The sequence below is a fragment of the Asterias rubens genome, chromosome 1 (assembly GCF_902459465.1).
Source record: "Asterias rubens chromosome 1, eAstRub1.3, whole genome shotgun sequence".
NCBI lineage: Eukaryota > Metazoa > Echinodermata > Asteroidea > Forcipulatida > Asteriidae > Asterias > Asterias rubens.
The window spans coordinates 4,092,412-4,109,074 of NC_047062.1; the positions used below are offsets into that span (position 1 = coordinate 4,092,412).

General features: G+C 36.8%; 1 protein-coding gene across 1 annotated transcript; it reads right to left on the reverse strand.

The window, feature by feature from the left end:
• Positions 1–3,168: 3,168 nt before the first annotated feature.
• On the reverse strand, positions 3,169–9,254 carry LOC117301782 (calcium-independent protein kinase C-like). The gene is made up of 7 exons (XM_033785819.1): positions 9,147–9,254; positions 8,355–8,486; positions 7,333–7,537; positions 7,031–7,062; positions 6,262–6,338; positions 4,372–4,480; positions 3,169–3,635 (listed from the first exon to the last, which is right to left on the reverse strand). Exons 2-7 carry the CDS (start codon positions 8,440–8,442, stop codon positions 3,553–3,555), a joined length of 594 nt encoding a protein of 197 aa, XP_033641710.1. The 5' UTR covers positions 8,443–8,486; positions 9,147–9,254; the 3' UTR covers positions 3,169–3,552.
• Between the last annotated feature and the right edge of the window lie 7,409 nt (positions 9,255–16,663).

Below are 16,663 nucleotides of genomic sequence, written 5' to 3' on the forward strand. Positions count from 1 at the left end.
TTGCAAATTTTGCTGAGGAACTTTCGTCCAATTATCCGAGGGAAATAGATCCGCCCCTTCATGTTATAGTTTATATGCAACTAAACTCTTTAGTTAGTTTTTATACTAATTTTGGTTTTACACCGATGTGCGTTAGCGCTGTACTCGGATTACTTACGCGACAAAATGTGAACAAATCACAGGCATGTTCCCCATGAGTATGTGCTATGATATTTTAACATCTTTCAACTGTTCAGAGAGTTGTTCTTTTGCTTTTGTGGTGTGAAAAAAACATGGAGGTGAAGCTTTGAGAGAGGATTTTTACTAATCAAGGCTATACCCAATACCTCTGTGTTTAAAATACCAAACCCAATTGCGATTATTCTCATAATTTGATTGGGTCTAGTGTTAAACATCTCGGCATATCAATATTGATAAACTATGGATAAACCTAAAAGTGATTGGGCTTTACGGACCCACGAGTTCAAGAAACGCAACAAAGAACCACCAACTGAAGAATCTGCAGCCGATATCACGAAACTTTACGCAACGTTATGTTCAGTGCGCCAAACGTTGAGCAATAGGCCTATTGGACCGTTACGCAGTTGCGTAAAGTTTTGTTGACCCCCGTGGAGAACTCTTCACAACAAGACCCTGTATGGATATGCCTCAATCAACACAGTTGATACAGAGTGGACTATGGCACTATTTTATTTGGGTGTTGTCTGCATTCGGAACCAAACAGTATAACATTTTCTTATGTTTACCACACTCCAAAGTAAGGGAACTGCTGACTTGGATTTCAAACACACTGCCAGTCAGTCTGGTTTCCCGCCAATCCGGATCCATCTGGTTTATAGGAAGCTTATGTCATGGATATTGAAGACCTATAGGCTACAATTTCACAATCGATCACAATCATTCGGATGATCATCACACAAGACGTCTAATACAAAAATACCAGTTGTCTGACATGTTCTTTGTTCATCTTTCCAAAAATACAATATTTATTCATTTTTACAATCTTATAGGCTACATGTAACGAACATAACGTTTTTCTTTTAACAACACGAATAAAGTCCAGTTAAAATGAAAGAATATTGAACGCAGCGGAAATACAATATTAAAGCCAGCTTTAAAAAAATTTTTACTTATAAATGAACATCAACCAATAAAAATTCATTAGATGTCCTTACAAAGTGACCAGCAACAATTTTGACAACCTGTTGTATAAAATAAAAATAAAAATATTTGCGTTTAACTTTGATTGCCTAATGGCTAAACCACTAAACCAACAAAATGACTATATAATTGAAAAACAGACAAAATACAACAATCTCTTTTGAATTCACAGGTGACTTTTTGTAGATTCATAATCATGAGTCAAATAAATATTAACCACACGCCGGATTTTGTCTTCTTCTTATATGGGACGAGTTATAAACAAGTTTGTAAAGAATCGTCGACACCATTATAATTAGTGGTTTTGATTTCATATTGCTGGTTTCATATTCATTAGTAAGCCTATAATTAAGTACAGTTCATTCAAATCGGGATACAATAACAAGTTTCGATTAAAGGAAGTGGACACTAATGGTATACTCAAAATAACTGTTAGCATAAAAACTTACTTGGAAGCAGTTGATAGTATAACCCATTGTGAGATACAGCTCCCTCTTAAGTGACGTAGTTTTCGAGAAAATGTAATTTTCCACTAAAATATTTTAACTTGAATTAATTCGAAACCTCAGATTTTGAGGTCCCGAAATTAAGCATCTGAATGCACACAACTTCATGTGACAAGGGTGTTTTTCTTCCATTATTATCTCGCAGCTTCGACGACCAATTGAGTTCAAACTTTCACAGGTTTGTGATTTTATGCATAATAATATGTTATACACCAAGAGAAGACTGGTGTTTGACAATTACCAATAGTGTCCAGTGTCTTTAAACGAAATAAAAAATATAACAAATAAATTAATTTTGGTATATAAACCTAAAATGAGTAATTTTTAGATGACCTTCTGGTTTAAATTCAATTGGTGTTTATTTTTTTTATTGCAGCAACTGTAGTTGAATCTACCATGGATAGTACCTATCATACCAATACATGTAAGCAAACATGTGAAGGCTGTTGTAATACCCGTCCCGTTTTTCTGATTGTCAAACTGTAACATGCATTTCTCAAATTTACTTTTATTTGGGTTAAACTCATGTGGATCAAAAATTGTATACCTTTACAAAGAACAATAATCTATGACGGCACGTGTACTTACAAAGCAAATGTATACGAACTTGATTAATATTCAAATAGCAAGTGACTATTATGTAGAAAATTTCGCCGTATTACATTTCCAATTTACGAGGCACAGTAATTCACATTCAGAGTTAAAATAAAACAATAAAAACAAACAAGTAAACAATCAATCAACATATACGAAAAACACTAACAGCAGCAGCAAGTAAACAAGCACGAAATGATTAATACTAAACGAACTAATCTACACGAAAGCTTACAAGCAAGATCTTTAAAGTCACCTGGAAGTGGTATTTTTTCAAAATAAAGCTTTTGTCACTAATACATGTGTTTTGATGAGGAATGTAAATAAACAGTTAACTAAGGTTTTAAAAAATCAGTTCTTATGTTGTTTACAAATTTAAGAGTAGACCCCGACCCGAGAGGGCGCTGTTCGTGACGTCAATCGAGGAAGACTTTGCCTGTAATGCGTAGAGTAAACAAAATTGCAAAGTACATGTACGGACCAAGTCGTGAGTTTGTACGTTTCAAAAAAAAAAAAATTGCAGGCAAAGTCTGCCTCGATTGACGTCACAAAAGGGGTAGGCGGAGTCAGCCCCCCAAACAACTTTATATATTTTCAAAACATATAAATCGTGACAAACAATTACTAACAAAATTGTTTTATTGTTCGTAAGCATATACTCTTATGTTTGAAAGAAGAAAAAATTATATTTCCAGGTGACTTTAATGGTCCAATTTCATTGAGTCAAAGGTTTCTTCAAACTCAGAAATATAAGACACGTCCAAGCATAACTTTTAAGTCTTCGTATTTATCCAGCGATATCAGAAAGTTTGGTAACTCGATTCATAATTGTCTGTCCAATGTGTGAGCTGAGTATACGAAAATCCCTACAATGAAACGAGAATTGACCATAATTATACTTTTTTTTTTCTTCACACGGCCCCTTTTTCTTGGTTAACATGCCCGTTTTCGCAACCAAGGCTTCAACAATTGCAGCTCCAGCCTAAGCACCGTCCTGTGTCCACTGAAAGTGTACGTTTCCAAAATTATTGATGGAGTCCAAGCCAAAGCCTGAAGCCAAAACCGTAGTTTTGAAAAGGGCACTAAAAAGTTTAGCCATTTCTTGAAGTATAAAAAATGATTTTTTAAGGATGTGATCTCGTAATTCGAAACAAATTTGGGGCTCTAACTATTCTCTTGTAGTAATAGTGTCCTAGCCCATGTAAACAAAAACATGTCTATGTCCAAGTAAATTACGTCGTACCGCAAACCTTGACGTCATCTCGACCGGCAAACTTGACGTTTCGTTTCTTTAAGAAGAAGCTGGAGTGACGTGGGTGATGCAGTTCAGGGCAATGTTTTTGCCACATCGTTTGTGGAAGTTCATCTTGCAGTCTGCAATAAACAAAACAAATATGCTATGTCAAAATAAAGACAGTAGGCCTACCTTCTTATTTAATTGTCTTCAGACGATTTCAGTTTTATGCTCCCATTTAAAGATAAAAAATGCGACATGAAATGAAACTTCTGCACATCAGGTTAGTTCTGTTGTATACATTTACCTACAATATGATTAAAACAATCGAATGGTTAACAACAACAACATGGCTTACTTTGCCTTTAAAGGAACACGTTGCCTTGGATCGGTCGAGTTGAAAAGCGTTTGTAACCGTTTGCTATAAAATGCATATGGGTAGAAAGATGTTGTAAAAGTAGAATACAATGATCCACACAAACATGCCTCGAAATTGCACGGTTTTCCTTTTATATACCTCGTCGACTAACACGGTCGGCCATTTATGAGAGTCAAATTTTTGACCCCCATAAATTGCCGACCGTGTTTGTGTGGATCATTGTATTCTACTTTTAAAACACCTTTCCATTTTATAACAAACGGTTATAAACGCTTTGTATAGACCAACTCGTCCGATCCAAGGCAATGTGTTCCTTTAAATGAAAAGTTGCCCGCGCACAATCTATGCTTAGGTTATACAGCCAATTATATAATCTCAACATGTGACCGGTCTTGCTTACTTTGTGCTTATGAGAAAGTTGCCGAGCAATTTGCCGATTGGTGGTCTAGCCGTTGCCGCAGCTAAATCAGCTTACTTGGATGTTGTCATATACCTACCTTGACATTTTAATCCTTGGTGGATAAATCCATAAAGTAGAGATCCGCAATGACGACAGAAAGTTGGCCTGAAGTAATTGTTCACCTTCAGCTTGTGCGGCTGCTTCTCCTGTAAATTAATGTAGAAAAATAAGTTAGATTGTGTAGGCCAAATAATAATAAACATGTCCACAGATTTACATTAAACTTACACGGTTTGAATACAATGATGGTAGAAAGCTTCTCTTAAAATATTATTTGCTGATATAAGGTGCTGCATTTTTTTTTTGAAATGAGTAAAACAACGTCACAAAAATAATTTTCGTTTCAGGAAACGAAAACTATTTTAGCATGTAACACGTGCTCACTGGTATTTAAATACCAATTTAGTTATATACGAAAACTGTAAAATTTACCATTAGACAAAGTTCAAATCGAAATTTCAATTTTATTTTTCATCAATACCAAATAAAACTAGAGGCTGGGAATGTTTTTACTCAATCACCATGCAATTCTAAAAAATACACTTTTAAACCAACATTTCAAAAACAAATGTTGGACGATAAAATATTGTTTTATTGAAAAATATTGTAAAATTTATTCTGAATATTTGCATCAGACATGAATTTCGGAAGTCAACCAGTAATCATTTATGTTTTAGCTCAGTTACGGGTGTTCGGCAAAGGTTCAAGCGCTAAACTTCTTTTTATGTCTGCATGCTGATTCGTGAATTTCTTTGTATATGCCTATAATTCCATTTAAACAGAAAACCCCAGGACATCTGAAAACAACGGCACATTTTCACAACAGTGTGTTATTATAAGTCTACGGGCTATTTGCAAACTGCAACAATAAAAATTAATTTCAACATCCGTGTGTGAATACACGGGTGAAGTTCAATTCTGAAGGTCTACATGTTTACCACTCATCCCGTCACACTTTTTGTTTGACTATAAATGCCCCCAGCAAAGGGTCAGACAATGTACATTTTAGACTTGATAAGAATCGACCAGCCAATGGATTAAACCATAGAGCTGTCCTTACTCTATGATTAAACTATCAAATCGAACAAAAGATAAAAAAAAAAAAAAAACAAGGTTACGCGTATCATTTTTATTCGTATTTGTTTGCTTTAATATTGATAAGTGGGATGAGTCAGTGACAAAAACTTGTTGTTTTTCCTCCACATTAATCTGTCGTTGCTGTTGTACCGGAAACTGATAGTTGGTTTGACGAAATGACTAATGCTAGGTGGATATTTTGAAATATTTGGCATTAAAGTTGTTTTTGCGCACTTTCAAAATCAAAATATTATTTGCAAGTATGGCCTATTCTTCACGAGAAGGCCTATACTCGTGAAAAAGAAAAACAAACCACAAAACACAAAAACCAAAACACAAAATGCCAATGTGAAGTGAAATAGAGTATTAAAGCTCTACTCAAAATACCAGCAACAGAAAAATCATCTTATTACTGCTGGAATTCTATAAAAAAAATTAATGTGGAACTTTGAATACAAAACCATTGGCCTGCTTTGCCGATTATTATATTCATTGACAGGAGAAACGAAAGGAAAACAATAGCTTCGACTGAGTTTCACACTGTTCTCTAAATAACTCTCGAAGTTAATATTGTTCTCTTCATGATAACATAATACTCTCCTGTCAAAGAATAATACAGGCCATGTTTCCGTTTCAGGGTTCGATTTAATAAAGTCTGCAAGCAAAAACTTGCTAAGCACAGAAAACATGTTATATACCATGCAGCCAACATTCCATAAAGTTAACATTGTTGCAGTTTGTGTCAAACTTGCTTGGTAAAGAAATTTGCTAAGCAGATTTGCTGCTTAACAGCTTTATGAAAGTGGGCCCTAGTTATGATCGGGTATTTAGGCTCTATTTTTTGTCTCACCTCTTCTTCGGCATCGGCGATAGGGCATGGCGGAATGATCTGATTGTGACATCGCTTGTGAACCACCACGCGGCACACTATATTTAGATATGACGACATAAAATTCTAGAAATAAACACCTCTGTCACTTCCTTTCTTTATTGAAGGCCAAGGTCACACGAACTTTAACCTAATCCATTCAATTCAATTCTGGTAAACATAAATTATACATGACATGTCAAAATAATATTGTATAGCCGATTCCTTAAAGGTACAGGATTGGTAATAGCAAAAACATCATTGTTTAATTTTAATCTAAGCTCATATGAAGTTCATAACAATTATAGGTTGCTATATAGAACCATTTCTGTGAATCATATCACTCTGAAATGAGTTCATCAAATTCGAGAAAACCGAATCTGAAAATCTGAAAAACCCAGAACAGCTGATTGCGGTTGTTTCAAGCCAAATTAAGGACGTGTTTAAACATACTAAACATTTTCCATTGTTTTTAACTATTTATTTTTCTCCTGACTAACGAAATAGATTTCCACAGGCTTGTTATTATTCATCATTGTCGATCACACAAAACATGAACATGTCTGCGACTATATTGGTTGTCAACTCTACCAATCATGTACCTTACCTTCAAATTTAAAACACAAACACCATAATGGATGGGCATAGATAACAATTCAAACAACAATACAGATGAAGGACATGCAGGCGCAGAGGTTTGTTTTGGGAATAATTTGGGACGAATGTTTTTCTCTATCAAGGCATGACTTACCTTTACATTGGTATCCTTGGGACCAAATACCCCTGGAAAGAAAAATAAACCAACAAGTAATATTGTTACTGTCCTTTATAACAATATCTGTGATGATTTTGAAATTTCAAAAAGTCGAATATTAATTTGCACCATCAAATAAAAAATAAAATGTTAAGGAAAAAACGGAACTTCACTCCAAACTTTCATCTACATTACAAAAAAGAAATCAAAGGAATAGGCCAAGTTCTCACGGTAGTGTGAGTTTCCACAGCCAAACGTTTTCTTAGTTATTTCTCTTATACCAGGATGACAAAACGTACCAGATGAATTTGTTGCAGTGTGAGCAAAAATGCGGTTGTTTGAAGGAAGTTGATCGGAACTCATGGCCGTTGTTGGTGTGGACGGTACGCCGTCCTTTTTTGCCTTTGGTCGGTGTATCTGGCGCGGACACACACGCTGGTTCTTCCTCCGTCCCAGCATTCACTTCTTCTACATTTACTTCTTCTACTTCAGTTACTGCTGGTTCTGATTGAAAATCAAAGTGCATGTTGTTTCTGTTTTTGTTGTTGCCTTTTAATTAAAAGCTTTTTTAATACATTACAACGGAATTATAAGAGATGGTAAAAAATTTCGATTTTAAAGTTGAACTTCATGTTTTTTTTAGAAACTAAATTTAAAGCTGCATTGAATCGGCCTATCTTTGAGAGGGCAAGGCCATTTTCATTTTGTGGAGGGCACTTCCATTGGGAAATTTTAAAGTTAGTGCGGGGATAATTTGGAGGGGCATCACAGACAAGACCAGAACCAACATAGGCCATGACATTGCCTTTAAAGGTATAAGTTCACGATCTTGGATCAGCTATCAATAAACCCATTAAGGATGCAACTATCACATACAACCTCTGGGTAATGCAAACAACTTGCCTTGAAATATGTCGGGTCATTTTAAACAAAAATCAAGTGCCGATTTACGTTCATGTTTTGTGAGGGATTTCGTGAACGACAGTGATGCTTTAAACCGACAAGGGGGGGGGGGGGGGGCGCACGAACGAACATGTGACATGTTCGTTTATTTGGGCCTTAAATTACACAAGACCTAAATCTGTATCGAATCATCCTGAAAGCAATTACTTATACAAGTTTTTTAACCTGCCCGAAACATGGTTTCAGAAGATACCTATATCTTATAAAACTTAAAAGTTCACAAACGTAAACAGTTTTTAAAAAATTCTAAAACGTATCCGTTTAAAACTTCCCCTGCACTTGAGTGGCCCCAACTGCACAGCTCATTTATTTTACGGACAGACAGAGAATTAAGACCAGTGAGGTGAACACAACGTACCTACAACAATTACTGGTGTTTCCTCCTTGACCGTCTCCTCCTGGACCATCTCCTCTGTCGGCTGGGTCTCTTTGATCGGCTCACCCATGCTGTCGGTTTACTTTTGGTCGACGGAGAATTTCGTCAATAAAGCTGAAAAAGGGGAAAAACCGAGGGGGATATATAGAGCAACAGGCACAGGGCACCTTTGGTGTGTCAAAGGCCAGTATTATCACTTGGTGTATCCCAACATGAATGCATCAAATAGCAAACCTGTGTAAATTTGAACTCAATATTGGTCATCGAATTTATAAGAGAATAATGGAAGAAAAACACCCTTGTTGCATTACTTTGTGTACTTTCAGATGCATATAAATAAAAAGACTTCAGCTGATGTCTTTAAAAAAAACTTGAGTGCAAATACCTCTTTCTCAAAAAACACGTTACTTCATAGAAGGAGCCGTTTCTCACAAAGTTTTATACCATCAACAGCTCTCAATTGCTCGTTACCGAGGCAGTATTTTTTAAGCTTACAATTATTTTGAGTAATTTATACCATTAGTGCCAATCACAGTGCCTCTAAGTTTCATTTGAAGTTTCATTTGAAGATCAATGCCTTTAAAAGGTAAGTCCGGCCATAATGTCCGATTGAAAAATGATCAAAATAACAGAGTCCCTCCTCAGACTTAGTAAGACTTGACTTCTGAGGATATTCCAATTTTGTCTCATAGTTCTTTTAATGTCAAAGTTGAATGTTGAAGAAAAAAATCCTGACAAATTCTACGCAACAGGTTGCACTCCAAGAAGACTTACCTATACCGTGGGAAAATCACTTATCCGGGCTCTCGGACGGGCCGTGGACACAGACTGGAGTTGAAACGAGTCGATCACGAACAACCCGTCCTGTCACCGACGTATCGGGTTTTATCACGGTCTTTGGTCCTTCATAGAAAGCTTCCATTATGCAAAGTGCACAAGCCTTGAACATGGCAACGAACTTTTTTTAAAGGAGAAGTATCAACCACTACAAATACACGAGGTATACTTTGACAGGTCAATATACCGTACCCTTGGGTTTTTTAAATAAACGATTACAAATTAGATTTTAAAAACAATCTGGCGGTGAGGAAAACAGTTTTGAAAAATCTGGCGGTGAGGAAAACAGTTTTGAGCTTTTGATTTCAGCTCAAAAATGTTCAAATGGATGTAACTTTAAGACACAAATCATGACTAACGGACGTTGTTATGTGTTTAAAGTTTTCAACTTTCTCTTTATAGATAGCACACAGGAAACACTGTTGTTTATATAGCATAAAGCGTTATGAAATTCATCCATTTTTGCTCATGAAACTTTCCTCTGAATGAATCGTATTTGATAAAACTGTCTGAAACCTTCAAAAGAAACACAACAGCTGATGTTGTTCAACCAAAACAACTTTTGTGTTAACATGCATAAAATATTGTGCATGTTTTTAGACTATTTCCTCCAGACTCACACAATAGGTTAAAGACAGTGTACACTATTGGTAATTGTCAAAGATCAGTCTTCTCACTTGGTATATCTCAACATATGCATAAAATAACAAACCTGTGAAAATTTGAGCTCGATCGGTCGTCGGAGTTGCAAAATAACTATGAAAGGAAAAACACCCTTGTCACACGAAGTTGTGTGCGTTTAGATGGTTGATTTCGAGACCTCATCAAATTCGTTGAAAATTACTACTTTCTCCAAAACTAGGTCACTTCAGAGGGAGCTGTTTCTCACAATGTTTTAAACCACCAACCTCTCCCCATTTCTCGTTGCAAAGTAAGGTTTTGTGCCAATAATTATTTTGAGTAATTACCAATAGTGTCCACTGCCTTTAAAGCCAAAATTGGCACAGTTTTGTGTTATTTCATGTATTGGTCGATTTCACAAATTATGGAACACGTCTGCGACCTTTTCGTCAGCTCAACAATCCACTTTACCTTTAAGGTCACAGAGAGCTTGAAAAGTACCGAGTACATTGTGTATATACCGAAACTCAATCACAATGACCGCTGTAGGGGTTTCCCTAATAACGCCACAATCCCAGTATCTGCACAATTGGCGGATACTCTGCTCAATAGTGCCATTTCTACTTTCAGTTTGCGTACTTCCATTTCTACTTTGCGTATTTCTACTTTCAGTTTGCTGTTTTGTTGTGTTTCTTTCATGTATACGGGTTTTATGACCGTCTGTAAATTGTAAGTTCAGAACCAGACCTGCAAGTAGGCCTACCCAGTATTAGCACGCTGCGGTAGTTGTTTATATAATCAGGGATCGAGTGCCTGAAGTACAGATGTATCGTGCCAAACCTCACAGGCACTCGAGAAGCTTCATTATATCATTGAGGAATAAATTTATTCGTCCATTTGGTTCTTTATAAGCCTCCATAAACAACAAACAAAGTAAACAATCTGGTCCTCTTGCTAATTATGGGACGGTATGGCGTCCAAAATGGCCGACAATGACAGTAATGAGTAAGATCGTCCCAAACTATGGTGGGAAAATAATCAGTGGGATTTGGTGTGTTTGTCTTTTATCATTATATAAATATTTTGTTGCTTTTTTTTCATTTAAAAACAAAATCAAATTCAGTGTTCGAATTGGTCGTGTAAAATTATACTATACTCCTGGAACGAAATTCCCGCTCCCTTGCTCCGGAACTTTGTAAGTCATTATTATTTCTCAACGCAACCTTAGCTCAGTTGGAGCCATCAAGCCATATAGCCCAGAGAGTGAATGCGATATTTGACAATTCATATTTGTGTATAGCTTGCTTTACCACTTATTATAGCTACATGGTCAAAAGAAAACCAAAAGGTCAACGAATGATTCGAGCGGTTAAAGCCATTGGAATTCGGAACAGAAAACAAACAAAAAGTTCATAGATTTCACAAATAACTTACATGGTTACAGAAGGTAATGGTGAAAGACTTCTCTTGAAATATTATTCCGTGAAATGTTTTACTTTTTGAGAAAACATTAAAACAATATAAATTCTCGATATCGAGAATTATGGCATGACACGGCGAAACGTGCGGAAACAAGGGTGGGTTTTCCCGTTATTTTCTCCCGACTCCGATGACCGATTGAGCCTAAATTTTCACAGGTTTGTTATTTTATATATAAGTTGTGATACGCGAAGTGTGGACCTTGGACAATACTGTTTACCGAAAGTGTCCAACGGCTTTAAAAGTCGCCCACAGATGCAGAGGTATACTCTTCAGGACCACTTGGAGGGAACCCGCTTGCAGAAATAATTTTTTGAATGATGTAATTTTCTTATGTTATTGGTGATTGCCTTGAGCTGAATGCCTGAAATTGCTTCATGCAACACGGCCTGAACATCATCATTCAATTCAATTTATTTTTTATTGGTCCTACCTGGGAGGATAATATATTTGTTTACATGACAGACAATCATAATCATAATCAACTTTATCATCACATCATCTCCATCGTAAAAAAAAGAAACAAAGAATCGACCGTTAGGCGTTACAAAATATCGACAAAAAATTTAACAGATTGTATGGCGCTATAATCGTTAATGGTGGCGCCTCCATATACAAAATTGGGCAATAATTTTTATGTTTTGTAAAAAGGTGGTGCATTTACGTGGTTTCTTTTTCTTTAACAAAATTTGCCGAGCCAAGGTGTTCGTCAACACGAGAGAGCCAAATTAGCCAATAATTCAGTTGCTTTGCAGTGTAGCCCTCGAATCAATGGACCTAAAACATTTTTGTCAACTTGAACCCTGTCTCGGATACATTTTTGATGACACCACGTGGAAGGTACATCCGGCACCTGGCATAGCCTATAATAAAGCTGCAGTTTGTGTAAAGAAAATAAATAGTTTAAGTGTATTATTTAAATAGTTAAATTTGCATCGGGGATAAAGAATAAATCGTTTGCAGTACCCGCTGCTAAACATAGGATTCAAACTGCCTCTAGCCACCGGGCAATCTCGGTGGTCTAGTTGGTATGACACTGCTCTAGAATTGCAAAGGTCGTGGGTTCGAATCCCACCCGATTAATATGCCTTTTTTCACAGGACTCGGGAAAGTACTGAGTACACAGTGCTACACACATCGGTGTATATGGGTAAAAAAAAAAAATTAAGTGTGTTAATAGTAATAGTCATCTTCTTATAATAAATCATGCACTCACATCCGTCACTCATCAGTGACGCTCATGGCGCCTCGGTATAAACTGCTATTCGCACAGCCAGTACCCTGCCGGTATTAAAAGACCGATTAAGTAGTCGTCGCTACACCCTTTTATTCCCTTAATAAAACAGGATCACTGTGAAATGTTGAAATTATGTTCCATTTTCCGCGTAATTTTTAATCTGTGCTCTGACCGTGTCATCGGGAAGAAGTTTCCCGTCTGAATGCAATTACTTGTAACCAAATCGTTGATAAGTAAAGTACTCGAAAGCCATCTATAATATCGTCTATGGCTTAATCAACAAGAAGTGTGATGGAATACGCAAGCAACCATACGAGCATGGCCGTGATTATATTGCGTATGATTCCCCTGGGATGGTTGCTGATGCCGCTCTGAAGATCTTATACGCGTCTTAGAGAGGATATGGAGTGATGCAGACGGGTAACGAGAGAAGGATGACGCACTTAAAGGAGCAACATATCTATTTTTCTTATGTGGGAGATGTTTGTATTCGTTTATTGTGATTTAACATTTTGCCAAGTTTACTTGGGAAGTGGCCAACTGGCGTTGACCTGAGTGACAATATTGTCTTGAAAAGCAGGACAGTTCTTTTCAGAACTGAGAAGTCTCCCCAATTCCGAAAATCTACTCCGCGGTAGAAGAATATATGGAGCAAGACAAGTTCTCAGAAGAACATAATCTACCTGGTACACACATGGTGTTACCGAAAACCAAATATATATTAATACCTCACGCAATGCCTCAAATCCCGGTCTTGAATATTAATACCAACTATTTGAAAATACAAACCACATTTTCAACCACATTTTGTAAAATACCCTTCTTTTTAGACCCTTGTCGTGCGCAGTTAACAACTTTTCGGGTTCAACGTTAGGCCAAGTATGATTTAAGCATGATAGCAATTACTTGCAGTAATTTCTAACTATCTTGTCATTTTACGCATCACATCACACCCATGACCTCACGGCGCCTCTTATTTTTGGGCCGTCTGCCTTCTGTCTGTCCATGGGACTGTCTGTCTGTTCGCCATGGTTTGGACATTGAGCGCCATGCAACAATCAGGCAATCCAGGCAACGTTAATACGATATAAACTGCAAAGTAAACGGAACACTGATAGATCCAAGTCTGTTCAATTTAACACTTAATTACACTATAAATGGATGGACGAATTAGGAATTTTCAAATCCTGAAAAACTGTTAGGTCATTAAAATCCTGGTATATCAGCACGCTTCACCGGGTGGACGTTTATATAGTGCGTTTAATCATCTTTAAACTTTACGTCGATGGACGAGGGAAAACAGCAGTCAAGTATTGCTTGCTTCACCGAAAACCCCTGTTGTTGTTGGATTTATAAAACTAATTACCACAAAATGCATTTATTTCCGAACGAAAACAATAGTGTGGGCTGTGCAAACAATGCTTCAATACCAGCCTTTTGTGCTTATTTTTACCATGGAGATATCCTTTTTATAGCTCCATGTTTGTACTTGGAAGTTGGTATTTTGCATATAATAATCAAACCTTCCAACATCCTGATTTGATGAAGCAACTTTTTCCCTCCATGTTTGAAGTAGATTTACTAGTGTCATGCATGTATACCTTTTCAAAGACAATCTTACGCTGTGTTCTTCCAACTGGGGTCATTGCTCCGTTATGGACAAAGCATTACCATAGGCCTAGCGATCATGCAACCAAAAAAGAAAACACCTTTTGGTGACATTCTTATTTTGATTTTTGTCTTCTTTTCCCGCAGGTGTTTTTTGCTGATAGGAAACAGAATCCCCGGGAAACAATCGATGTTGACCAGTGTTACGGCCAAATCCACCATATCTCTTTCTTCTTCTTTCTTTACAAGGGGAGCTTTCTCTGTAATCAACGAAAGAAGAAGAGACCCCTGCATGTTCTCGGTGGACAGTCTTCATATCCCTTTACGGGGCCGGTGCAACATTACACCCAATACTCCGGTCCACTATCGCTCCTTGGATCGTTGCCGAGCGGGAATTATTTTCCGTCTGTAAGGTTAAAAATAGCTGGTGGCTTTAACCATTGGTCTATAAAATAGCGCAGACTTTCGTTGGCGTGTCCAATAATCTTTTCGTGAGATTGAAATTGAAGAAAAGTAAATTAGTCACTGGATCTATATGGTTTTTAAAATATGCATGTGAGTGAGGGTGAATCTTACTAGGGAGTAGTCAATATATCACCTATCAATCAAAGATATTCCTTCTTGCCACCTGTAGAAACCTAAAAGTTGATAGTGCATTCATACATCAAAGAAGGTGTATAAAAACTTTTATTTTACTGGTTCAAATTATGAGGTTTAGGCATAAAAGCATTGCCAAGTTATGTCAAAGGGCTAAATTTCACCAGATTGAATAATACATGAGTTGATGAGCTGCCAGTTATTCTACTGCAATTATAAGACCATGTTTTATAATGGTTTGAATTGAGACATCACACTGTGTTTAAAGGAACACGTTGCCTTGGATCGGACGAGTTGGTTTTGTATTCTACTTTTACAACATCTTTTTATGACAAACGGTTACAAATGCTTTTCAAAGACCAACTCGACCGATCCAAGGCAAGCTTGAAATAGGCATTACATTCCAACATCTGGGAGGGGGGGGGGGGGAACATCACCCCTCAGATTCACTAGATTGCACCAGAGAGCATCTACGGGCTAAAAAAATTCCCGGGGCCGTAAATGTTATGTCCCCCCGCTTTTCAAGACGGATTTGACGCCCCTGGAGGTGATGATCGGATGGAAAAAAACAAACAAGTTCCAACTTATTTCAAAATAATAATCTATTGGCAGTGTTGTAATAATAATATCGAAGTCTTATATTTTTATAGCGCACGTATCTACCAAACAAGGGTACTCAAGGCGCTGAGTATATACAAACTTTCAGGAGGATAGGTTATTGCAGTGATGAACTCTGAGACCCAATATGTAGCACCTTATAAGGGTTTACAAGGTGCATCGGCGCATTAAGCAGCCACAGCCAGGAACACATTTTAGAGAATACTGGTGAAGTCCAAAGACTACCAATGTAGTCTTTGGTTTATCATTTGTCAAGTAGAAAACTGCAATTTGTTTTACTAACGAGTGTGTGTACTGTTACAATTTTGTCCGAAATTTGCCAAACTAGATGAATTAAAAGTGAATATAATGACAATTTAACACTGTGACTGTGATTGCGAATTTAAAAAAGAAGTTTAATTTAATAAGTCGCATTGGAAAAGTGTCTTCCAGGGAAAGCTATCAACAGAAAAGAAGATGCTACTTTATATTTTCTTTTATTACTACTCCAGCATTACCATCACAGCACCCATAGTCTCAATACCTTTTATCAACATTTTTTAAATAACATTAATCAATACTGTTTTAAAATTATGGAATTAAATTTGAAAAAAAGGGTCATAAGAATGACCAACTGATTGTCATTCTACTATTGAAAACTTAATTATTGTTTGCAAAATAACATGATATTGCTATTAATCAACTGCGGCAATGCATTAATAATTATAAACCACGAAAGCAACGAAAAACAAAACAAAACTTAGAAAACCAGCGCATCAATAAACCGACGGGTACAAATAACAAATTCCATTTGTACTTTGAATACGAACTGAAATCGCCGATTACATTATTTTCAACTGCACAATATTGTTGGTATTTATACACATATTTCTGTTATCTTAAAAAATATGAGAAATCACGAATTTCACAATGGGTTAGGTTACGGGTTAACGACTTGGAACTTGTACACACACAAGCACTGCATGGTCGAAAGTGTGTGATGTGACAAAGCCCAACATAAAGATAGCATCTTAATTTTTGGCTTCGGCTACAGCTGTTGATGAAGGTGTTACTATAGGGATTGAACGTCTTAATTAATTTCAACCTAAGATGACGCAGCAATAGTCTCGCCGTAGATATGTCGACCAATAGTTAGACACAACCACGTTAGCCCGGTCATTTTCAAGACCAAGGGCTTCTCTTATGTAATACAAGTTGGCGAGTGCACACAAACTAAATCGATTAAGTCTTCGTTAAAACCATGGAGCAATCAAGATGTATAGTATAGTATCCAACTGAGTTCATGGCTCTACCA

Bases quoted from the DNA above. Each gene is read 5' to 3' on its own strand.
- LOC117301782 (XM_033785819.1), bottom strand. From the start codon at position 8,442: ATGGGTGAGCCGATCAAAGAGACCCAGCCGACAGAGGAGATGGTCCAG. The intron at 7,063-7,332 runs GTACGTTTTGTC...TTTTCTTTCCAG, and splicing joins CACTGCAACAAATTCATCTG to GGGTATTTGGTCCCAAGGAT. The intron at 6,339-7,030 runs GTAAGTCATGCC...ATCTAAATATAG, and splicing joins CCAAGGATACCAATGTAAAG to TGTGCCGCGTGGTGGTTCAC.